Here is a 27,631-nt window from a genome sequence, read left to right as displayed (position 1 = left end):
TTAAAATTACTGGTTTCTTTTTTACATTTGGTACAGGGATCCCTTGATCGTTGGTAATATAATACTTATTTTGTTGAATCCATCGTTTGAATTAATAGCAGATGTTGATGTTTGCTTTTAAGTGTGATCACATGTACCCTTTTTTTCGAATCCAGGTCCCAGAATCATGAAGCAAACTTAGACTTAAGTGAAAAATTGTAAACTGTCTTGACGTTTCTTGATTTAAAACACTGACAAAATTGAAATGCTATTAAAAGCGTCTTGACATAATGTTGGCGGTTACAAATTTCCATTATCATTTTATGATAAACAATTATTTTATGACTGGTTGACTTAAGTCTCAAACTACTTTATGACCCTAAGACCATAACTAGTAACTCATTTAGATAACTCTGTTTTTCTTTAACTCTTTCGTATTAAAAAAAAACCTTTTGCTGCCCCAACAGTACACCCTACAGACCAGAAAAACATTTAAAAAATGTGGTTCTAATTTCAGGTGGAGTACAGTTTTAAAATCACATAAGAGAGTACCTTGAAACATTGTACAGCAATTTTTTGGTGAGATTCATACACACAGAGACGAAATGACTGTGCATACAAGAGTGCGTCTTCTGATTTTGGGAATATCTTTGTCAACTACTTTCGTATTAAACGAATGTGTAAGTACATTTCTTACTTTTATGCATGAATAATGTTCAAAGAAAACATAACGTAATTAACATAATTACATAAAGACCATATGACCTTTTTAAATTCTAAATAATCACCAATCGCATGTTTGGATTAAAAATTGTACACCAATTTCGCCTGAATTTATTTTCATTATTTACGTATACGTTTTAGTATTTAGTAAGGAAACTGGTAATTTGTTTTTGGATACATACGTCATAGTTAATCGTAGTCAGAAAATTTAACAATGTTCAGATTATCGATAACTGTTTCTTTGGTTTTTTGTTTGTTTTTTTTAAACTCAGTTTCAGTCTAAAGATATCAATGTAATCTATTTAAAATGCAGAAAAAATGTTGTTGTTTGGGGTTTTTTTTGGGGTTTTTTTTTCGGCAAGAAATACAAGGAAAGTTATTTGATACTTTGTTGCCATTGTGCAGCTTTTTTACAAAATCACTGCCCGTTTATCACGGTTTGATAAGCACGGAAAATGTGGTGTCTGTGAATGAATATCATATTTTAATTTTGTGAATCGCAAAGGTTGATATTTCATAGGTTATCGGCACATAGTTTTTTATGCAAAAAATAATACCGTTTAATCAGGTAGTTCCGATCATCAGAATCAAGATGGGCTTTAGAGACGCAAATGTTCTCGTGAGCCATTTCGTCTTGATTTGTCACTGTCTTGCATTTGTAAAACATAGCCTTCCTTCAATCCGAGTTTTATTGTTGATTAAGAAATTTAGCACTTGGTAGCTCTATTGCAGATGTGGTTTAGTATATAGTTTCTCTTCACCCGGGAAAAAAATGCCACAAAAATTTCGTATTAATGTATCTACTTTTACTTCCATTGATGTAATGATGTTACAATAGTTTACTTTTTACCAAAGAAACAAACACGTTGCATTTTATGAATTTATAAACTTCTCCGATAAATTGGTTATCTTAACTACAGATTTGTAAATATTTCTCCTATAAATACGATTAAATGCGATTTGGAAAGACTCCTCATTTTATCGTTTTTGAAAATTGAGACAAGCCATAACAAATAGATAAAAAATTGATAAATATGAATAAGTTACGTTTTGCTAGATTTTCTTCAAAAGTAGAGGATAATGAAAGGGCAGTTCGTTGAACATCCATTTTTCGATATGTGAATTTAAGAACATTGTTGAGAGCATCTCCCCCATGTTGCTTTTTTGATGCTTCCTATTAAGCATGTTCGATATTCCAACAACTAAAGAAAACCATGCGTATGGCAAAATAATATGCAATTGATCATGTCTTTTATCACTATACATTGCGCAATATTTACCTTGTTATTTCATTCAATGTGTCAATCAATACCACAATAATACCGAAAAACGGGTCATGAGGTTAACATCTTTGTAACGACCGATACAAATTTTGAATAAAAAGGCTTGTCCCCACAAAAAGGGCAAACAGTAAATTCAACGCTCATACTTAGATTTTTTTTGATAACTTTTATTAAAACTTTTATTAACATGAATAAAGTACCTAACTTCATCCTTTTAAAAATCAGGAAGGTAATATGAAAAGCCCTCGACTTAAAAACGAATATGACAAAAGTAGTAAGCCCTCTTATCTTTACTCTTTGGAGAATAAAAAAGAATTAAGTCACAAGAAACAAGCCTAACTCATGGTCAAAATTTATCAGCGACGCGCTATACAATGTAAGAACTTAAGTCGTTCTCTGCAGGACTCATTTACTCATTTGATATTTGTCAATACTTGAAAAGAAATCATATTGACGCAAGTTAAAATGGGACACAAAAAATATAACTGTTGTTATTAGTTGTTTACATAAAAAAACACACCAAATGGAAGAAAATAATGAGTTGGTTGTACTAATTGTTATGGAAAATCTGAATATATTTTAAGCAACACGTTTTAAAGTTTAACATATTTTACTGTTATTATTAAGAATCGAATTCTTTACTCTTAGCATTTCTAACGGTAATTGTATGTTCATTGCCATAAAATGAAGTAATGGAGAACACACTGATTTGTACAGTATTCTAAAACAAAGTTCAACTCATCATTATTCTCTTGAAAATAATGTATTTCAAACCGTTTTGATTTTTTGTTGCATTGTATTGAATTAAAACTTAATGCATTATATTATATGATTTCAAGGGACCACATGATAAAATAAAAATGGATTATTTGAAACATGTACATCTGGTAGAATATGCACAAATTTAACAGTTTAAAGGTAAAACATACGCCGGATAATGGTTTTCCTAAATGGAATTATTTATCTTATCTACACTTCAGTTTCTAAAGATAATCATGGTTATTTAACTGCACGAGGTTCTCAAAAGAATTTTAAAAAGTAAGTTAGTTAAAATTTTCAGGTTATTTAAAATTTTCATCATATTCTTATATTTTTGCGTAAATAATTGATATGATGTCATTTGATGATATTTCTCTACCGAATTTCACTTGGAAATATAACAAATACACGAACAATGTCATCATATTTGACGCAGCACATAGAAATTCAAATATATCATTCATATAAAATGCTATGTCATTCAAGTCCTTAGTATGTCCCATAAATCAATCCAAATACATTGTTTTTTAAAGAACAAAGAACTTCGAAATTTTCCGAATAGATTATAGTCTGGACGATAAAAACGCGCCAAATACGGCAGTCTACTAAGTATGACCTATTTTACATTTATGAGAAAAACAAAAAAAAATGTATATATTTTTTAAAAGGCATAAAACATATTTCTACATGAAAATTTACTTTTAATTCATTGAAATAAGCATAATATTAATTTTATTTAAAAAACGCAGTTACAATATTTATAATTGTATATCAAATAACTGACCGCCTTCTGGCGGTCCGTAACAACATTCTTACAGCTGGAACGTTAAAGGAAATTGTTTATAACAGTACACCCCTCCACTTTATGACCGTGATTCGCTCTGTTCTGAGACAGGAACTTGAACTTACATAATTGCTAACCTACTATAGCAACGGTAATGGTAATAAAAGTATGAGAACTTAAGACGATTGGAAAAGTCTTTTATTTGTAGTATTTTCAGCTATGACTGTCATAGATACATATACATGTATAAGATCACACAGGGTTACATGTAAATCTCGAATCATTACACAATATTAAAAAATAAAACTCGCAAAACATATCCAAATTTAACAAAAACCCACATAAACTACCCTTATAGTATTTTGATGTGTTGATTTGGGGGTTTGGTGTGTTAGAATATGTGAATATTTATGAAATACATCATACATTTTAGATATTTTGTTACGTTTAAATCAGCAAAAGTTTTTTCTTATTATTACTGGCTGAATAAAAAAAAAAATAACATTTTGAAAATTCAGAAAAAGCTCGATGGTTATAAGTTCCCGGTATACTCAACACCATTTTGTCCCAGAAATGAATCAGAGTGGAACAAGAGGTCGTCAGCTCTCAACTGTAACAAGACCAATGGCTACACGTGTCTACCGAACGAAAAGCTCACGGAACTGTTGGAGTTCTGTTATAGAGAACCTTGGATATGGATTGTACAAGGTACACATTATTATATGCGTAGTATTTTTCAACGGCAGAGAAATTAGTGTATTATGTTCGCGATAAAATATACGGATACACTAGCATATTTTCACTATACATTTATTAATTTTAGAAAAAGAATATACCATGAACGTTATGAGAAATTTATATATTGTTTAAGAGAGTCAATTCATTTAGATATACTTTGATTCATTTTTATAGGTTTTTGTTTATACCTGGAAAAAGAAAGTTCATACGTTGATTCATACAGCTGTAGTCACTTCATACATGGATGTCACAATACCTCATATCAAAGCAGAAGAATCTTTGAATGTAAGTGGCGTTTGGGTTTTGCATGGTACATTCACTCTAAATATCTGAATTGTATAACATTATTTTCTTACTTTGTAACTAATTATTAGTTACAAAGTAAGAAAATAATGTTTTTAAAATACATGCGTGACTTGGGGATGTACATAGGATAAATATGTTTTGAATTTGATTGACTCATTGGTTTTAGTATCAGATTTGTGATCATCTTCACTTTTGTTTCAATTTGAAATGACAAATCAAACTTTACGTATTTCAATAAAAATCATCCAATGACTGCATTGAGATTTTATTTGTGCTTTTTAATGCCCCCTGCTATACTTTAATTGTCCCCAGATATCTTTACATTGTGTACCAACACCATGATACATGACTAGAATCATTATACATCATAGTTTTTTAAATTTGGTTAAAGGAAACATATAAGTATATTTTTTCATACTTATAAACTGAAAAATCAAGCTGTTATAAAAATGATTTGAAAATTAATATGTGTTTGTGTAATTTGTAATAAATTACAGACCCAGCCTGCATCTCTATTGGTAATGGTTGTTTCCTGGCCGAACAATCTTGTCAAAGGTAGGGCAAATGTATACATGTATATGTTGGAGGGGGATTAATAAAGTGTAGTAAAATCTGTCTTAAAGTCATAAGATTTTCAAATCACCTGAGTCACTCATTTGACCTATCGCAATCGGTCTTTGTCCGTCGCCCTGAACCGCCCGTCGTGCGTTAAGAATTTTACAATTTTAATCTCTTCTTCAAAACTACAATGTCAATTGCTTCATGTGTGAAACAAAATTTACCAAACATGGCCAACTTCTCATAAGTTTTTGTCTCTACTCTCATATTTATTAGAATAAAAATTAAAAGCATGTTATTTTGTTATGTCCATGAAGCGCTATACAAATATTGTGAAATGTATGGCCCTTGATTTAGGGATTCAGACCCAAGTGTTGGACAATTATTGCAATTTACTGAAAATGTATTTAATCTTTTGAAGAAAATCATGTTCTCCGCTTGCAAATTAACTGAAAACATGATTCTGATGTCCATGACGCCATTAACTAAAATTGTGAAATTCATGGTAACTGGGTCAGGGGTTTAGGTCCTAGGGCGATGCCAATATAACCATATTATGAATATGTATTACATGTACATCTTAGGAAAACTTATTTTGCCCTTCCACAGTAATGGGATATAAACTAAATGTATAATTTTGATGCTCATGAAGCCTTCCACGAAATGCATGGCTTCTGGGTCAGGGGTTTAGACCTTTAAGCGAGGCAAATATGGCCATGCCTTGTAAATATATTAAATTATAGAAAATCGTCTTTTCTACAGCTATAGCAGGGGAAGACGAACTGAATGCATGGTTATGATATTCATAAAGTTACATATTGCTACCTAAATTGTGAAATTCATGATCCATGAGTCAGGGATTCAGGACACTTAGATAGGGTCAATATGGTAACATAGTGAAAACAGTCATGCGAGACAAATTAATTGCATTGCTATTTTGTACATATTGTTCTCTTTCTAAATTGTAAGCATCACTGCTCATGGTGCAGGGGTTAGGGATTTTTATTTTGCGGCGGGGTGGAGACATATATAGTGGACATGTATTTTCTATGTTAATGGCCTGGAGGTCTCTAGGCCTATTTACCATCTATAATTTTTGGCCCCTGGAACTCGAGTAGAGAAATTCCAAGAGTCCTCCGATGCGTCCTCCTTTTTTTCCAAACATCAAAAAATGCAATATCTCTTGTAATATTAGTTTTACACCCTATGTAATTAAAAAAAGGTCATATCATAACTACTTCCGTTTTTTATTAAAATCTCCATAATATGTATACACCCTTTTTCAAAACACGTCTGCATCCATTTTCAATTTTTTTTTGTTTTTAATATATTTTTCTTGCATTATATACACATTTTAAAATCGAGTATTTTGTGATGAAGCACACTATAGGGGTTATTTTTATTGATAAACGGATAGAACGACATTTTGTAGGGAAAGTATATCAAATAGGAAAATAAAGTTTATTACAAAATCTGAAATATCACAACAAAGTTTTGTAATTTAATGGTTAACTGGCTTATTTTTTTCTTTACAATTTAGATTTTATCTGTTGCACTTGGGTCCAAACGGTATTTTTTCCTACAAATTTTAGAACATGTGTACCCCCATTTGGCTAGACAACTTGAGCGTTGGAAAATGTCAAAGAAACATTTTTTCCAAGATTCTCTAATTGAATTAGTTCGCATGTTTTAAAAATTAGTTAACTTGTTTATTTTCGGGAAATAAATCCATGTGATAAGATAATTAAAAAAATCAAAGGTGTGAAAATCCAGAAATGTATGCACATATACAATAATTTGAAGTATAGTATTTAGTAGTTAGAGATCAAAACCTTCTAAACATACATGTACTCAGGTGACCGTCAAGGTCAGTGGGCCCCTTGATTTTTTAATTCCAATGATTTTTTAACATCATTAGACGGAGTAAGTATGAAGAAATTAAATTATTAAAATTATTTCAACATCATTAATATTATTCGTAAGATAGCAATAAAAATTGGTAAAATTCATCTGTCTTTTGTTGATTTGATTAAAAATAGTTAAATAATGTAAGAATAATTAGTAATGATTTTAAATGTTTACAGCTCTCCAAACACTACTCGCCGTCCTAAAACAACAGAAAATAACCAGGATGACTGGCTCTGGGTCGTGATTGTAGTAGGAATCGTTGTTGTATTTGTGTGTGTTTCATCCTGCATGCTGTACTTCCACCGTAAAAAAAGTGAGTGTATTAAGAGAATAATACATATACCATTTCCTTTTTATACTCTTATGCGTTCGAGACACCAATATTAGCCAGACGACCAAACAAGATACGAATAGAAAGAACAGTATATCACACTTCAATGTTGTTGTTATTTAACCTGTTGTAAGAATGCAAACACTATCCAGCCATGCGGTTTACTCATTTTTATTATCTCTCCAACCTTGATAGTTTTACAAAGTCAATAGATAACTTGCACAAAAGACATTTCTATTACATCCTCTATTTTATAATTTAAAAAAAAACTAAATACAGGTTATAAATTCATATTACGATATTTTCAGTAATTATATTTGCTCAAAACATCTCAAAATAAAACATAAATATGAAACCAGTAAAATATATGCATATGTCCTAAAACAACAGAAAATAGCAAAGATGACTGGTTCTGGGTCGTGATTGTAATTGGAATCGTTGTTGTTATTGTGTGGGTTTTTTTTATCCTGCATGCTGTACTTCTACCGTAAAAAAGAAGTGAGTATTTTTAAAGATATATGGAGAATATTTTATAAATAGTGCCTTCTCAAAACCTTATTTGAGTGTTAAGCTTCGAATTATAAGCAAGATACAGAGATTTGCTCACAATTCTATGTTTGTACACAGATCTTAAAAACTAAAGATTAAAAAAGTAAAAAAAATTGTCAATATTTATTAAGAAAATTTTCTCTTCTTCCAGAAACCAACTTTAACAACTTATTGTATTGTAAACTAAACCTTTTTTAGCTCACCTGAGCTTAAGTCTTCTTCTCAAAAACTATTAGGCCAGAAAAGCTCAAATTGAAATGGAAGCATCCTCAGGTAGTGTAGATTCAAGTTTGTTCAAATCATGATCCCCGGGGGTAGGGTGGGGCCACAATGGGGAGATCAAGTTTTACATAGGAATATATAGAGAAAATCTTTAAAAATCTTCTTCTCAAAAACTATTAGGCCAGGAAAGCTCAAATTAAAATGGAAGCATCCTCAGGTAGTGTAGATTCAAGTTTGTTCAAATCATAGTTCCCATGGGTAGGGTGGGCCCACAATTGGGGGATCAAGTTTTACATAGGAATATATTGAGACAATCTTTAAAAATCTTTTTCTCAAAAACTTTTAGTCCAGGAAAGCTCAAATTTGAGTGGAAGCATCCTCAGATAGTATAAATTCAAGGTCCCCGGGGTAGGGTGGGGCCACAATTAGGGAATCAAGTTTTGTACAGGAATATATAGAGGAAATCTTTTAAAAATCTTCTTCTCAAAAATATTTGGCCAAGAAATCTCAAATTGGCATGTAACCATCCTTAGGAAGTGAAAATTCAAGTTTGTTCAAATCATGGTCCCTGGGGGTAGGGCGGGGTCACAATGGGGGATGAATTCTTATAGATAGAGAAAATCTTTAAAAGTCTTCTTCTCAAAACTATTAGGCCAGGAAAGCAAATTTGAGTGGAAGCATCCCCATATCATATAGATTTAAGTTTGTTTAAATAATAGTCCAGGGGTAGGGTGAGGCCACAATGGGGGATGAATTTTTACTTAGGAATATACATAGAAAATCTTTAAAAATCTTCTTTTTAAAGAATTTTTGGCCAGAAAGGGTTTAAACTTGTGTAGAGGCATCCTCGGGTAGTGTAAATTCAAGTTTGCAAAATCACAGTCCTTAGTGGTAGGGCGGGACCGTGATGGCAGTTTGAATTTTTACATAGGAATATAAAGAGAAAATCTTTAAAACTATTCTGGGAAAGTGTTCGGTTCAAAACTCAGTACTTAGTGTGAAAGCAAAGGTTATGCAGATTTAAGTCTGATGAAACCATGATTCCCTAGAGAAAATGGGGCCATGAAATGGGGGGGGGGGGGGCGGTATATAGGAATAGAGAAAGTACAACAACAAAAGGGGCTTGGTATTTACCAAAAAATAAGAGGTTGATAAAAATTGGCAGATTTTCAATTTTTTTAGCAAGATCTACTGTACTCAGTTGTCAAGATATTTTGATACTGTAATGCTAATTTGATCAGAATTAAGGCAATTGTTGCTCAGGTGAGCGATGTGGCCCCTGGGCCTCTTGTTTACATAACCGGTAGTATTGAGATTAATATTGAATGGAGTTTAAAATAAGGATTGTTTCAACACCGAATTTAAACACATGTACAATATGTCATTTAATGTCAAATACATTCAATATATTTATCAAGGCCATAAAAAATCGTTCGTTAAATTACGACTTTATTAATATTCTGGAGCGGAAAAAATCAGAGTTGTTTCGCAAAGGGTGTGATACTGTTTGTAAGACAATTGCAATTATAACTCAATAATCAATAGTTATCAACAGGTGTAATTAACATTAACATTCATTTCAAATACAAAGTAATAAATCAGATCGTGTAGCTTTAACAAAAACTGAAATCAGCTTTGTGTTTTAAGATTAACTCAATTAAATTACAATTGTGATTTTTAATCCTGTACAAATAGAAAATAAAAAGTAAGAGAACAAATTCCAAATAACTAAAGCCAATTGATGTAACCTCGTTCACGGTTCTTCAGAGTCCGAGCACAGTTCCACGCACGGTTTTAGGATGAGAGTTCTACGCAAAGTTCTTGAATTGAAAGTGTCCTGCAAAGTTAGTTGGTTTCCCTCAGTATGCTCACTGCAGACGGTTATGAAGTTTCTTGAATAGAGAGCAACCGGGGAACGATGGATAAGAGTGGGGCTCTGGGTTTTATAAGATCCAAAGTTGTACTTGATGTCCCGCATTTTCTCCCGAGGTTTCATTTCCCAGACGCTCCGCCGGTATACGTAGGTTTGGCTTGACCACGGTAAAGACAGCTCATTCTCTTCCCTCTGATCACATCTCATCAAGGTACAGTGATGGGCTGCCGGTCATTACATCAGAGGCCGATGTCCTTAGGCTAATGCACTGGTCATCTCCTATGTAATCAGCTAAAATAAAGACTGATAGCAATAATTTTGACCAAAAAATAAATTAATGATGAATATTCTACATCCCACATTACTGTGTAGAGAAATTTGGTTGGCCTTTGCAATTGATACTTTAAATACCCAAGGTAATAAAATGCCGAAGGTGATAATTACTGAATAGGATCATCTTATACGTATGTCCAAGGACACATTCAAGTTCTTGTGTCCTCTTTTCAAACACGTTTTTCAGTACAAATAATCGACTGTAAATAGTATTAAACATCTTCTGATAATTATTGTTCATTTAATATTTTTTTAGAATGGTATGAGTAATATTATATAATGTTATCGGCTATTGTGTAACATGTTCCGCATCGACCCCGGAGACTGATAAGCTGTTTTAGATATGCAAACACCTTGTGGTTAAAACTAAGTATAAGGATATGATACGTCACAGGTTTAGGTATATATGTCTCATGTGTTTGTCAATGTGTTTTCTGTGTTTTCTAGGTTTCTTTTCTGATATCATATAAAAGCATATATAAGCACGAATCCAGACTTCGATCGTTATTTCTTTAACGAACCTTTGACGGATATATTAGTTAATATATATTAATTCATATGAACATTTCTTTAACTCTAGAGTTTCACAAATGCACAAGAGGTACTGATATAGAAATTAATGGTGAATTGGAAGAAGAAGAAGAAACCGCACTTATTGCAAACACTGAAAATGGGAATTTAGATTGTTCTGACAAAGGTAAGAATACAATTTCAACATTTCCACCGTCAAATGTAAGTGGTTTAATTTTCATGAAAAAAATCCTTATGATAACGGTTTAAATATTGATAAAATCTTCTAAATCGGTAAACTTATAGAAGTGAAATCATAATTTATAAACCACAAAGGTCACAAATCATAAATGATATATATTATTCAACAGTTCAAGAAATATCCTATTAACCAGATAATTATTGCGAGGACCCTGAGGTCCACGCAGAAAATATATAAGCGAGGTTAAACCGGATGCTATGGGGAAAATTCAACCTGCGCATGAGCTAGCCTGGTTCCTGTGCGTTATGGGTAGCTCAGGGAACCAGGCAATCTCTCACCAGAGGGCGTATTATGCTGTGCTAGTGAAGCTTGCGGAACGCGCCCTCTGGTGAGAGATTGAAGTTCAAAGGCGCTGTAATTGTAAAGTTGTCGGTAAACAGTACAGAAACAAAGTATTCCTTTTAAAGAAATGATTGGCATGTAATATGAACTATCAGTATTATGGAATAAGTTAATGTTATGCCGAAACTACAACATGCATCAAATGGCATAATTTGCAAAGTTTTCTTGTTTTCCGAATACACAAGTAACTTAACATTACTTTTATAGTAGGCGAGGCTAGAGAACTTCCCGATTAAATTTTTTAAAGCATATTAGTGCGATTGAATAATTATGTCACTGTATAAAAGTTTAAATCTCAAGAAAAATGCATCAAAAATTTTTAAAGCATATTAGTGCGATTGATTAATTATGTCACTGTATAAAAGTTTAAATCTCAAGAAAAATGCATCAAAAATTGAATTTTTCAATTTACACAAAGCTGTCACTGCATAGTTAACAAAGTAGTGCGAATCGTAATGTGTGCGCAAATAGTAGAATTCACCGCATGTCTGATACTATACATGTATGAAATCTTCATTCATAAATAGATCATAATTATTTTAGAAGTATGAACCCTTTTAATTCTGAGATAAAAAGTCAGGGCTATACATACATGTATACGTAATACAACGTACAAATTTAGTCAGGTTAAAAGCAGAGGGCTATAGAGTCAGTGGAATCTCTGATAATCTTAAAAAAAGCTTTCACGTTTTCGTTGGAAACACATGCAAATGGTCCACGTATTGTAGTCCTTTTTTAAAGGACAGCAACTTGTATCAAAGTAATACATGTAATATCTTTACTCAGTCTGAAAATATCTGTAACGCTAGACTTTTCAATAGGCAATGTACATCATGTTGAAAAAACACGGTTAGATGAATTGTTAAAATAAAATCACTTATTGCAGGCACTGCAAATGAGAAGAAAAATTGTTCATACGTATATGTATTGTTGTAAAAATATGATAACAAACTAATGCATTGCAATATTAGGACTTCAATCTTATCGGTTCCTTTTTTAAATTCTTATTAAATTTTAGAGCAGTTCTTATGATGCATGTTGTTTGTGTATGGTGTGAGGTTTGGTGGGGACAGTTTCCAACGAACGACCCATATCTTATTCCTTTGTTCTTTTTTCCGCATTTTTTTTTTTTTTTTTACCGATTTTGTGCATGCTGATTCGCGGAAAAGAATCGATTGATTTCACTGAAATTTTTTGATCGACCGTGATATGAACCTTTTGGGATAATTTTTGTTGATGACGTAGAGATATTGTTAGTTTTTAGATTTTTATAGGGTATATCGTTCAGCGATCATCTTCTAAAGGATTAAAACAATTGAGTTAATATTTACATAATATGTTTTTAAATATTATACCGGTAAATAAAAAGTTTGAATGCTTGGTTGGACTCTTAATCGAAATTGAAATCGAAATCAAGATCCAAATCGAATAATCTTTAATAAACTTTTATTTCGGAAACTTTGAATACTTTGATCAGATTTATTGAACAGAGGATTCTCAAAAAAGTGTGCTAAACAATATGCAACTATTGGATACGATGTTCTTTTCCAGATATCACAAAAATGGTATTTTTTTTATCAAGAATTAGGGAACAAAATGTGTTTTAAATCACAAAATCTTTTATTTGGTATCACAAAAAAGATTTGACCCTTCATATAAATCATTAAGTCTTCAGTTTATTGCTTATAATCGATCAATATTACTAATACATTACATAATATGCTAAGACAAGCGATTTTACAGTTATCTGTGATATGACCTTGACCTTTGACGATGAATCTAAAATGCAATGTCACTGCACAACCTTTACAAAAAACAAAAAAAGATCCCTAATAATCCTTTGCTTACAATCACTTTTAGTGATTAAGTGGGAGTCAACAAGAAATAAAAGAAGAATGAATTGGTTAGACAATGATGATTTTTAATAAGGTCAAATATAACCCTGGCCGTTTTTCCAAAGTTAGTGTACGCCCTTTAGGCAATGACACTCTCCGGGTGAAGTATAACCAAGACTGGATCAGCGGGAAGTTATGTATGACCGGACAAGGATATTACACATAGATCTACTAGGAATGTGCCCATTTACTTCGAAACTTGGTTTGAAGTCACAGCACACCCTTTACATAGAGATACTCTGGGGGATCTAAAGACGAAGTGCAGAGGAAATATGCTTGGGACAATTGATGACGGACATACAGACAAAGATACTAACGGACAGTTGGTCAGGCGTATTCATAAATATACGGCGTCCACAGAGTGGGACTCTATTGTTTTTAAATAATTATTTAATACCATTGCTGTTTTTATTCTAATATGAAAATAACAACTGTCGGTACTTACTAGTATCTTTTTTTTTCTTTTTGAAAACAGAATTCAGAATTGATCCATGTCAACATTGATTTGACATGAAAATATTTCAACAAGTTAAATTAAAGAAAAAAAAATAAACCTATTTTATAAAACGCCCGGGTGCAGTATTGTTTGCAGGCAATAGCAAAGTGATTACCTCACGGATTCACGTAACACAATGCTCTCTACAATTTTGTTTGTAGTATGTCCGAATTATCTTTACCATCACGTGTTCGAATATATATATATATATATATATATATATATATATATATATATATATATATATATATATATATATATATATATATATATATATATATATATATATATATATAAAAGTTAAATGAATAAAAAGACAAAGTCCGAGTAAAACATAAGCGCTTTCATTTTCATCTTCAGATGTTTTACAGCCTAATCTACAAATCAGTTGTAAAACATCTGAAGATGAAAATGAAAGCGCTTATGTTTTACTCGGACTTTGTGTTTTTATTCATTTAACTTTTCTATGTCTTATCCGACCACTGTGAATTTTTTCTGGATGTACCTATATATATATATATATATATATATATATATATATATATATATATATATATATATATATATATATATATATATATATATATATATATATATATATATATATATATTTATATTTATATATATATATATATATATATATATGTTCCTGTCAAAGAAATACAAAAACTATTGAAATCAATGTAATAAAATCTAAAATTCCTCATTAACAAGTCATTTCTTTTTACGCTGATTAATGAACAGGAATGAAAAAGATATGTGTTATGAATTTTTTAGAGTCATTTTGTCAAATCATCTCCAATGAAAAGAAATGTGATAAAGTGTGGAAACTTTTAGGAGTTTTAGATGAATGTCTTCACGGTATTTGGAAATAAGCAAAGCGTCGAATCTCGCACAAGCTCGAAAATTAGATCAACTGGTTTTTTTTTAATTTTTGCATATTTTCTGTATAAACTATGAATGTATGATTATTTTGTCAAACTTTGTAACACTAAAGTTGTTAAGATTCACGCGGTTATTAATTGATAAAAAAAAAATAAAAAAGGGCTTGCCCTTCAAGTTAGGAACCATGACTGCTCTACAGTCTTTAACTTATAAATCTTTACTTAGCAAAATTTTTTTTTGAATTTACAGCCTTTGAGCGAAAATGCTCCTTGTACAGCTGTTTATTTACACCGTACGATATTTAAAATAATGTGAATGACGTTTACTCAGAATGAAAAGAAATTCACTGATGATAATTAAAAACCATCTGATGTATGTTATAGAACTTTAATTGTAGTGTTTTTTTGTTCATTTTTGCATTGTTCACTTTCAAAAAAGTAGGACAATGACGTACCTTTTTGAGTTAATGGCCATTGGATATTTTTTGAAAATCAAGAAAAATTCCAAACAAATCAAGAAAAATTCAAAAATATTTTACACTACGATTGAAATTTTCTCAGTTGTAAAGATATTACAAATAATCAAACACTAATTCTTTATAAAATGAAACACAGTTTATGAATTGTAGTGGCACTAAATAGGTATAAAGCATTAAGATTTCAGTAACAACTTAAAAAAAATATTCCAGTCCCAATTTCCTCTATCAGTTTTCAAATCCCTACCCGTTTTTATCAAATATTACTAAACATTAAATGATGAAAATACAAAACCATTTGTAGTATTGAACTACTTATATTGACCTTACTCTTTTGGCATAAAATTTATGTGAGGTCAATGATCAACATTTTAAGATATGCTGTTTTTTTTTTTTTTTATCTTTTTTAGCATTTTTGAATATTTTTGCAACTCGTGCCATACGATTATTTAATGGACAAGTGAGGTAAAACCAAAATAAAATATAAAAAAAAAATATTAACTAAAATAATAAATCTTAAATTTTAATATTTAAGTACTGCAAAAAATGTTTATCCGGAAATAATAATCTGCAAACTCAGTCAAAATTTCCTCTGTTTGGGAAAAAATCTATTTTTGTTTGAGCTTAATTACATAATAAAGGAATAAGATAAATATCTAATGTTTTTTAATAATAATTAATTTCATAAATGCTTTTTAATTTAGGAAAAATTTTACTCAATTCATTGAACTTTATTACAATCCGGATTTGATAACTCAAACCCTGAGTTAACAACATCTTTAAGCGATAAGGGGTTTCGAAGGGTCAAAACTTCAAAACTTTGGTCAGCAATATCTGAAAAAAGAAAAATATTTTGTAAAGCAATAGAGAAAAAAAAACTCAGATTTATACTCTTAACAAAATACTACCTTTAATATTTAATGGCCCGGTAAGGAGTAAAAAGGTTTCTAAAACACTAATGTTCAGATATATCAAGAACGACAAACAATTCCTTAACACTGCTGAATCAATTATGTCTCTAAATGTTTTCGAGACCTTTCATTTAGTATCGAGTAAAAAAAAGGGGACTGGCTCTTTAAATGTGTGGGGCAATAACACTCCAAAGTCATTTTACGGTAATTTTTAACTGATCAATAATTTATTATTTAAAAAATCAACAACATTGTTCACCTCGAAGTTAACCCATACAGTACTATATTTTACTCATACATGTATTTTAGGTAAATGTAAATGATGTTTCAAGGGACCAGGATAATTGATGTTTCAACTTACGCAACTTTTATTTTCAAATATTTCTTAAGGACATTGAACAAACAATATTTCGAGTCATGCTGTTGGCAATATGCAATCCAAAAACGTTAATTGGAAAAAGATTCCCTAAATGACTTCTGGGGTAGTCCCAGACAATATAACTGTGTTGAACCTTTGTAATGTATTTGCTTTGTTATAACATATGAAATTGTTGTTTTGTTTTACATAGTTTTGATTTTAGATCAAGAAAAAGGACTGGCTCTTCAAACAATTAATGGTCCAAAAAGGCCTTAAGATTCTTTACATAACTTTCAAATAGAAACGATAGACGTTTAAAATATTTAACATAAATAAATGTTACATTTCAATTTTATTGTTAAAAATCACGGGGCATATTTGACTGAAACTACCTAAGTCTACATGTCATAAATAGAAAATTCTTACTCATTCTCCCCCACCCTAGTGTGGTCCCACTTCACTTCCGGGGATCATAGTTTGAACAAACTTTGATATATATTTACCAAATGATGATTTTTATAAAAGTCATAGCTTCTTTGGTCAATTGGTTTTTGAAAAGAAGATCTTTAAAAGAGTTTCCCAAGGGCATAATCATGTCAAAATTCACAACTGATTTATAAAATGACTTGATATTATATCGTGGATTTTGAAAAATGTTGCGACCTTTGTAAGATAAGATTATTTGTTAGTAGAAATCGTAATCTATAATGCATATGTTGAATAATTTTGAAGATCACTGGGTTAATTTCATTAAAAAAATAATTAATTGAGTAAGATTTTACAACGATCGTAAAAGTTTTTAAGTTACATAGCATATTTCAAATTCACATGTAAAAGTTTGTCAGGATCAGTTAAATGTATGCCCTTGCAATTTAAGGATTTATTTAGGTACTCAGCTTTAAGATATACAATGTTTTACACAAAACCGTAGAGGTTGCTTCTTTAAACAATGCATACTTTTAACAAAATAAAAATAAAACGATATAGGTAGCATTCTACTAATGATAATGTTAAACAAAATATTCATTTATAATTTTCCGTTAATCTATGACATCTATTTTTCTTCGCTAAAAATCTGCATGATAGCCTTCAATGACTAAACTTAATGCGTCATTTTGAAGCATATGACGTCATATTTTGTAATACAGCGAGATCGACATCTCGCTTATTTTTCAGTGTGTACGATATAACGAAAATCAAAATTGTAAGTAATAGCACTTGTTGTTTTCAATTAAAAGATTAGCATAAATTAATTTTGCTAATAAATAAATTAATAAGTACTTTTAAGGTTTGTAGTATACTGTCATGTCATATTGCACATTCCCCGTACTTTTTGTCAGAACGGAATTTATTGACAACCTTAACTGTGCTGCGTATTACACTTCGAAAGGCAAACAGCATTTCGTGTTATTTTTATCCTTTAGCGTAGCTTTGAGCGTAACAACAAAAGTCGGGAACTAAAATGGCAGTAAATGAAGATGAAAGTGAAAAAATGCATGATTATGATTTATTCATGATGAAATCATGTCAGCTTTAAGCTCAAAATGGTAAAATTAGAGATTACAAAGATACAACCTATTTAATATTGGTCCTTTTTACTATATTAGTCTTCATATAATTCCTATGTACTTCAAATACACTGAACTCATTTTTTTTTTTTTTAGAATCACCTTTTGACGAAGATATATTTGAACAATGGGAGCAAGAAAACAAACGGTTCATTTCGTCAAAAGCTTGCATGGCTGTTGAAAATAAAACGGTAAGCCAGAATTTGGTGATTGTTACAGGACATTCTGGTTCTGGGAAATCAGCCATCATTCAACATGTTGCACTTAAATACAGGGAAAAGGGCTGGATTGTGAAACCGGTAAACGATATCGAGGATATAGCAAATACCCCTTTCGTACGAAACAATTTAACAAATATTCTGTTTGTTTTTAACGACCCACTTGGCAAAGAATCGTTGGATGAATTATTGTATAATAAATGGCAAAGATATGAAGAAGCATTGCCATCTTATCTGAAACGAGCTAAACTTTTGATGTCGTGTAGGAAAGTTATTTTTTCTGATAAAAAGGTAAAAGGACTTTTTCGTGATGTGTCAAACGTTGTGGACATCAATTTTGACCAAAACAAACTAAACGAGGACGAGAAAAGAAGCATTTTAAAAAGTTACAAAATTGATGAAAAACTATCTGAAGAAGAGTGTGCCGAAATTGTCAAAATTGAAGAGTATTTTCCGTTATTATGTAAATTATATTCCAGAAACAATGAAAGCAATAGGATGGAAGGATTAATTTTTTTTAAAGAACCTTATATAGTTATAGCAGAAGAAATACGAGGGCTCAGAAATACAACGAAAGAAAAATATTGTGCTTTGATTTTACTTATTCTTTTCAACAATGACCTTTGCATTGATGATATACCAGGAAACAAAGTAGAAGTAGAAAAATATGAACATGCGTTGAACCTTTGTGGAATGGACACAAAGACGGCAGTTTATTCGATTAGGGACGAACTTGAGTCACTCATTGGATTTTTAGTAAAAAAAATTGAAGACACCTATCAGTTTTATCACGACTTTGTGATGGAAGTGACTACTTTTATAGTTGGATCAGATTATCCTCTGACTGTCATAAAATATGCCGATGTTGGTTTTCTCCGGACACGAGTGAGATACGATAAAGGTAACGAGACTCATGAAAAGTTTACTATATATATTAGTGACCGGTATATCGATGCGCTTGGTGATAGGCTTTTTTCTGACATTTTCGGAGAACGACTTTTAGATGTAGTTCTTAATCCATGTTTACAAAATGAGAAGGTGAAAAAGGTATTTGAAGACAAACTCGAAAATAATCTAGAAAAACAACAAATGTTACTCAAGAAAATAGAACTTCAAACTGATAAACAGAAACTTCATCAGACATCAAGAAATTTGAATTTGTCCAAACTTGCATTCGTGCATTTGGAAAATGGAGTATCATGCCTTTTTGCTTTGATTATATTTGGTGATACAAATTTATCGCTACATTGTCTAAACATTTTACAAGAAAACCAAGTCAATTTAACAGGCTGTTCTTTGTTCCCGGCGGTGTGCTGTAATGGTTCAGTAGAATTGTTTAATTGGTTTCTGAAAAATAATAGTAGATGTTTGACGGAAAAATGGGGAGGTCTCTCTCCTATTCACATTGTAACTGTGTTCCATAATTCTGAAATTCTCAAACAGTTGATTGAAAATACCACTATCGACGTTAATTTGATGAGTGACAAAATCAATGAACCTAATACTTTAATTATACCAAATGAAAAGGATACAAAAATAAACACAGGTCACAAAATAAATTCAAGTAAAAAGCAGGACAACAAGAGACAACTCTTAATAAGTACTAAAGAAGACATAAATCCATGTTTAAAAGATGAAATTACTTCTCTTTATATTGCTTCTTTTGATGGATGTGATAGCATTGTACAAATTTTACTGAATTGTGGAGCAGAAATTAATCTAGGTAAAGAAGACAGATTCAGTCCTCTCCATGCAGCTTGTAAAAACGGAAATAATAGCACAGTACAACTGTTACTGAGTAATGGAGCAAACATTAACTTGTGCAAAGTAAGAGGAGCAAGTCCGCTCTACATGGCTTGTCAAAACGGACATGATAGCACATTACAACTGTTACTGAGTAATGGAGCAGACATTAATTTATGTGAAGAGGAAGGAGCAAGTCCTCTCTATACAGCTTGTCAATACGGACATGATAGTACAGTACAACTGTTACTGAGTAATGGAGCAGACATTAATTTATGCATGGAGGACGGAGCAAGTCCTCTCTATATAGCTTGTCAAAACGGACATGATAGCACATTACAACTGTTACTGAGTAACGGAGCAAACATTAATTTATGTGAAGAGAAAGGAGCAAGTCCTCTCTATATTGCTAGTCAAAACGGACATGAAAGCACAGTACAACTGTTACTGAGCAATGGCGCAGACATTAATTTATGCATAGAGGACGGAAGCAGTTCTCTTACTGGGGCTTGTTTTGACGGACATGAAAGCACAGTACAACTGTTACTGAGTAATGGAGCAGACATTAATTTATGCAAGAAAAACGGTGCCGGTCCTCTCTTTATAGCTTGTGAAAACGGACATGATAGTACAGTACAACTGTTACTGAGTAATGGAGCAGACATTAATTTATGCAACACAAACGGTGCCGGTCCTCTCTATATTGCTAGTCAAAACGGACATGATAGCACAGTACAACTGTTACTGGGTAATGGAGCAAACATTAATTTATGCATGGAGGACGGAACCAGTCCTCTCACAGGGGCTTGTTATGACGGACATGATAGCACAGTACAACTGTTACTGAGTAATGGAGCAGACATTAATTTATGTGAAGAAGAAGGAGCAAGTCCTCTCTATATAGCTTGTCAAAACGGACATGATAGCACAGTACAACTGTTACTGAGTAATGGAGCGGACATTAATTTATGTGAAGAAGAAGGAGCAAGTCCTCTCTATATAGCTTGTCAAAACGGACATGATAGCACAGCACAACTGTTACTGAGTAATGGAGCGGACATTAATTTATGCATGGAGGACGGAACCAGTCCTCTTACTGCGGCTTGTTTTGACGGACATGATAGCACAGTACAACTGTTACTGAGTAATGGAGCAGACATTAATTTATGTGAAGAAGAAGGAGCAAGTCCTCTCTATATAGCTTGTCAAAACGGACATGATAGCACAGTACAACTGTTACTGAGTAATGGAGCAGACATTAATTTATGCAGGACAAACGGTGTCGGTCCTCTCCTTATAGCTTGTTTTAACGGACATGATAGTACAGTACAACTGTTACTGGGTAATGGAGCAAACATTAATTTATGTGAAGAAGAAGGAGCAAGTCCTCTCTATATAGCTTGTCGAAACGGACATGATAGCACAGCACAACTGTTACTGAGTAATGGAGCGGACATTAATTTATGCATGGAGGACGGAACCAGTCCTCTTACTGCGGCTTGTTTTGACGGACATGATAGCACAGTACAACTGTTACTGAGTAATGGAGCAGACATTAATTTATGCAAGAAAAACGGTGCCGGTCCTCTCTTTATAGCTTGTGAAAACGGACATGATAGTACAGTACAACTGTTACTGAGTAATGGAGCAGACATTAATTTATGCAACACAAACGGTGCCGGTCCTCTCTATATTGCTAGTCAAAACGGACATGATAGCACAGTACAACTGTTACTGGGTAATGGAGCAAACATTAATTTATGCATGGAGGACGGAACCAGTCCTCTCACAGGGGCTTGTTATGACGGACATGATAGCACAGTACAACTGTTACTGAGTAATGGAGCAGACATTAATTTATGCGCGAAAAACGGTGCTGGTCCTCTCTATATAGCTTGTCAAAACGGACATGATAGTACAGTACAACTGTTACTGGGTAATGGAGCAAACATTAATTTATGTGAAGAAGAAGGAGCAAGTCCTCTCTATATAGCTTGTCAAAACGGACACGATAGTACAGTACAACTGTTACTGAGTAATGGAGCAGACATTAATTTATGCGCGAAAAACGGTGCTGGTCCTCTCTATATAGCTTGTCAAAACGGACATGATAGTACAGTACAACTGTTACTGGGTAATGGAGCAAACATTAATTTATGTGAAGAAGAAGGAGCAAGTCCTCTCTATATAGCTTGTCAAAACGGACACGATAGTACAGTACAACTGTTACTGAGTAATGGAGCAGACATTAATTTATGCGCGAAAAACGGTGCTGGTCCTCTCTATATAGCTAGTCAAAACGGACATGATAGCACAGTACAACTGTTACTGAGTAATGGAGCAGGCATTAATTTATGCAACACAAACGGTGCCGGTCCTCTCTATATAGCTTGTCAAAACGGACATGATAGCACAGTACAACTGTTACTGAGTAGTGGAGCGGACATTAATTTATGCAAGACAAACGGTGCCGGTCCTCTCTATATAGCTTGTTTTGACGGACATGATAGTACAGTACAACTGTTACTGAGTAATGGAGCAGACATTAATTTATGCAACACAAACGGTGCCGGTCCTCTCTATATTGCTTGTGAAAACGGACATGATAGCACAGTTCAACTGTTACTGAGTAATGGAGCAGACATTTATTTATGCAACACAAACGGTGTCAGTCCTCTCTATATAGCTTGTCAAAACGGACATGAAAGCACAGTACAACTGTTACTGAGTAATGGAGCAAACATTAATTTATGTGAAGAAGAAGGAGCAAGTCCTCTTTATATAGCTTGTCAAAACGGACATGATAGCACAGTACAACTGTTACTGAGTAATGGAGCAGACATTAATTTATGCAACACAAACGGTGCCGGTCCTCTCTATATTGCTTGTCAAAACGGACATGATAGCACAGTACAACTGTTACTGAGTAATGGAGCAGACATTAATTTATGTGAAGAAAAAGGAGCAAGTCCTCTTTATATAGCTTGTCAAAACGGACATGATAGCACAGTACAACTGTTACTGAGTAATGGAGCAAACATTGATTTATGTGAAGAAGTAGGAGCAAGTCCTCTTACTGCGGCTTGTTTTGACGGACATGATAGCACAGTACAACTGTTACTGAGTAATGGAGCAAACATTAATTTATATGATGAGAAAGGAGCGAGTCCTCTCTATATAGCTTGTCGAAACGGACATGACAGCACAGTACAACTGTTACTGAGTAATGGAGCAGACATTAATTTATGCAAGACAAACGGTGCCGGTCCTCTCTATATAGTTTGTCAAAACGGACATGATAGCACAGTACAACTGTTACTAAGTAATGGAGCAGACATTAATTTATGTGAAGAGAAAGGAGCAAGTCCTCTCTATATTGCTAGTCAAAACGGACATGATAGTACAGTACAACTGTTACTGAGTAATGGAGCAGATATTAATTTATGTAAAAAAAACAAAATCAGTCCTCTCTATATAGCTTGTGAAAACAGACATGATAGCACAGTACAACTGTTACTGAGTAATGGAGCAGACATTAATTTATGTGAAGAAGAAGGAGCAAGTCCTCTCTATATAGCTTGTCAAAACGGACACGATAGCACAGTACAACTGTTACTGAATAATGGAGCAAACATTAATTTATGTTTGAAAGACAAAGTTAGTCCTCTTTATATTGCTTTTGAGAAAAGACATATCAAAACAATTAATGTTTTGCTTAACAATGGCGTAGACACTAGTCTGGCCTGTGGATGGAAAGTCAATCCCGCTTTGGTAGAATGTTTTGATAAACATGACAGCACGGCTATCTTTTTGCTACAAAAAGACAACATTTCAAAGTACATGTATGACCCAGATTCGTATTTTTCTCTTTTTGTATCATGTCAGGTTGAAAGAGTGACAAGACTGATATTTTAGAGGTAGTCTAAATGGTTTTATGATCATATTCTACGTGTATTTATATCATTTTATAAACTGACAAACACGTCTATCTTAGTGCAGAGGTCATACCGGTATTGATTACAAACATTTAGATAGTATTGTAGCGTATGTTTTAATATTTTCCAAATAGATTACGTGAAGTGATTTCTAATGAATTTTTTTTTTATTTGCACAGAATGAGTGCAAAGTTTCAAATACGTCTATCAATCATTGTCAATATGTGTTGACATCTCCCATGCGCTAAATAAGTATATATAATTGTCTAAAGGAAAGTATGAATTAATGAATAAACGTTAACATAGAATCACGTATAACCGAATTATATTACTTTTCACTTGTGTGTCTGTATTCAAGTCTGTGTATTTGGTAAATAAATTGACAGAAAACATCGTTTTCTTGTTTAATTATAAGTATTTATCACACGTGTTAATTGAAGTTGAAAAATGCCTATTTGGAACTGCATCCTTGCGATTAATATCTTGAAGAAAAAGACCATTACGTTTACCTTTCATTGATGTTGATGTTTTTTCAATGTATAAATGTAAATGTGTTATAATGATTTGTTGATATTTTTAAAACGAATACTGAATATATATGTTCCTGATTGTAAATACGTAACAATCAGAACGGCACTATATATTTATTGGCGCATTGATATTGAGTTCTATGACGCCGCTTGTATATAAGCCGAGAGAAGTGAGCTGACAGCAATGAGGCTACATCGCTGATAGCGATGCGCCTCAAAAATAGTGGAAGAGAGCTTAAATCATTAACAAAACAATATTTTTAATACTCGAATGAAATTCTCGACTCAAAATTATCTGAAAGGCCCGCTCACAATTGGCGCACGAGCAGAAGTGTCAAAATATTCGTTGACCGACAAATTTAGATTTGGATCGTAAACTGTCGCCGAAATAGTCGCATATAAAAAAGTATTCTTAATAAATTTGCATGAATCAAAGCCATCGTTGTGCGATGCAAACGCATTAAATTGCGTCCATATGCGACTGTTAACGTTGTTAAATGAATGCAATACATTAGGATCGCGGATGTGATCAGATGATCTGACGTTTTAACGTGCTACTATGCGCTTGGACGTGTGGCGCTCGTGCGATCATCTTTTCTTGGTACGAATGCTCTTGCTAGTCAGAGGAGGTATATACATACCGCTTGTTTCCGACGCTCTTCAGTGGATATAGTTAAATGCGAGGAGGTGTTGTGCAGCAACACATATGGTCAATTGTGGTCTGAAACAGATATGCTTATGCAAGGTATATAAACTACTGGCGAAGCATGGCATATTGAAGCTGATAAATTGTGCAATGATAGTAAAACGTTGTAAGATTACATGAGACAAGTTACGCAACAGTCTCATGGTCGCAAACTACACGCATATCTACAGCTACCATTCATCCGACGACTTTCAAAAAGTGTGCATCACTCTTGTGAGTACACAAAACATTCTAAGATGTCCGTATTAATTTGTGCGTGCATTGCGTTAATTTGGATCTCATTCGGTCCTATCTGAACAGTGTGCATGTCCATCGTGCAACCTATGCGTGAGTTCTTTCAAAGTTAAAACATTCCGATCACAATGTGTCGTAAAGTGCTTGTGCGCCAATTGTGAAAGGGCCTGTAAGTAAACAATCTAAATAGCTACATTTATTCACTTTGAAATAATCCTAAAACCAGAGCTCCTGACCAAGGATCATGAAATTTGCAATTCCGTGAATCCCCTTGCTAAATGTAAATATACTTTTTATTACGCATAAATGCATGTTCGTTGTATTGCAAATGGACCCCTCTCCCTCAGCCTTTGAACAGCTGAATCCCAAACCAAGGGGTTATCGTTATGAATTTCACAAATTCAGTAGATACCTCATTGCTCATTCTTATGCTAAACTTTGAAGTTAAATAATCTGAATTTAGAAGCCTATTATAAGGCAAGAGGATTTGAGATTTTTTTTTAGTATAAATGCATATTTACTATAAATGAATGACCATTGATTCCCCCTCCTACACAATAATCATGATCTATGAAGGTGTTGGGAATTTCACAAATCCAGAATAGAATTTAGATAAATCTTAAGCATAAAGTGTGTTAAATTTGCGACAATATCAACCTACTTCGAATTTTTTTTCTAATTGTGTTAATTTTGGGACCTAGCAAAGGCACTCTGATTTTTTTTTTTTTTTTTTTGAAGTGCATTATTATGGTAAATCAACGTTTTTTATTACCGAGACATTTAAGAGGGCTCGATGGTTGCCGTCATTTTTTTAGACTGTAATAATCTCCTTTTAAAGAAGAGCTCCATATAAAAATATAGGAAAATTTCCAAACGTTTTTTTGTACCTAATAACAATTCATATCTTAAAATTTAAAGAAGATATCGTTGTTAATTTGTTGACCTTCCAGCCTCCCTAACTGTTTACATTATGGGAATATTTGTCTTCCTGTTTTATATATTTCATGTGAATCGCATACACAATACACTACGAGCGATTGATGTACGCGACGTAACACCTACATTTACTGTGCATTCAGCTGAGTTCAATTTATCTGTTGATGTTGAGCACGAGCGACTAGTAGTTTACCTACGTATAACGCAAGGGACAAGTGTGATCTACTTACGTCATTCCAGCATGTACAATCGCACATATCAAGTACTTGTCACATAATTTCCATTACTGTACATAACTGAAGAATTGAATGCGAGATACTTCCATTCAAAACGAGCAAATGATACTACGTAACAACATGTAGGTAAATTGTCTACCCTGTTTAAATGGTGGCGAAATTTAATTGAAACTCTTTGAGTTGATTTAGATGTATTAATTATCCGTGTACATATACCACTCGTAATATTTGACATGTTATCATTCCAAACCTCTGACTCTGTAAAAACATCACTTTGCGAAACGAATGCTTCCAAACATGAACCCTAGAAATCGTTATATATTAGAAAGATTCACCGTTGGTTGGTTGCATGTGTCTATGGTAAACATAACAATCACTGGATCCATGATTCTTCATACACGAACACGGGGGATCGTCTCAAAGGTTTTCAACCTCTTATATGTACCACCTCTATACAATAAAATACACAAGGGAGGAATAAAAACTCGAAAAAATCGCTACCTCCCGATTTCGGTCTCCTCATATAAATTTTTCTCGGACGTTAAACCTTGCACTGTAGGTATCAATAGATCGAGAAAGGGCCATAGTTTTAGGGACACCTTCAAAATTTAAACAACGGCAACATTTTAAGACGTTTTTACGCATTTTCTTCCAGTTTACGCCCCGTTCAAACTTTTAATTGCATAGAGGTGGTACATATAAAAGGTTGAAAAACTTCGCGACGAGCCCCTGTGAAACGAAGCTAAAATCAAATACCAGACATTACATCCATTTTCACATTCTAATTACATAATTATAAGGGACTGCTTAGCAGATGACAAATACAGAAAATTGACATAATCTTATATAGACATGGGCCTTGTCTATATCAGATTATGTTAATTTTCACATGGCGGAAACTAAGTAACCTTTAACTTGAAAACCAATAAGGGGTCAGGGATCATCCTATTATTTTTAAGGATGTAAATGACTGCTTATCATATGGCCTTTCAACTGTTGGTAGAACAACAAAGCTCCTTTAACGGGCTGCATTCTTCTTTAAAAC

At 32.8% G+C, this 27,631-nt stretch overlaps 1 protein-coding gene across 1 annotated transcript in view; it reads left to right on the top strand.

The window, feature by feature from the left end:
- The window catches only part of LOC117683449 (ankyrin repeat domain-containing protein 17-like), a 199,767-nt gene extending 175,409 nt beyond the window's left edge, over positions 1-24,358 (top strand). The window contains exons 7-9 of the mRNA XM_066073515.1: positions 7,215-7,351; positions 10,927-11,043; positions 18,145-24,358. Of these exons, the coding sequence (XP_065929587.1) occupies positions 7,215-7,351; positions 10,927-11,043; positions 18,145-23,924 (6,034 nt within the window). The 3' untranslated portion in view covers positions 23,925-24,358. The remainder of the gene's footprint in view (positions 1-7,214; positions 7,352-10,926; positions 11,044-18,144) is intronic.
- Positions 24,359-27,631: the final 3,273 nt, after the last annotated feature.

The sequence above is a fragment of the Magallana gigas genome, chromosome 10 (genome assembly GCF_963853765.1).
Source record: "Magallana gigas chromosome 10, xbMagGiga1.1, whole genome shotgun sequence".
NCBI lineage: Eukaryota > Metazoa > Mollusca > Bivalvia > Ostreida > Ostreidae > Magallana > Magallana gigas.
The sequence above is the reverse complement of the archived record's forward strand: the minus strand, read 5'-3'. Positions and strand labels throughout refer to the sequence as shown.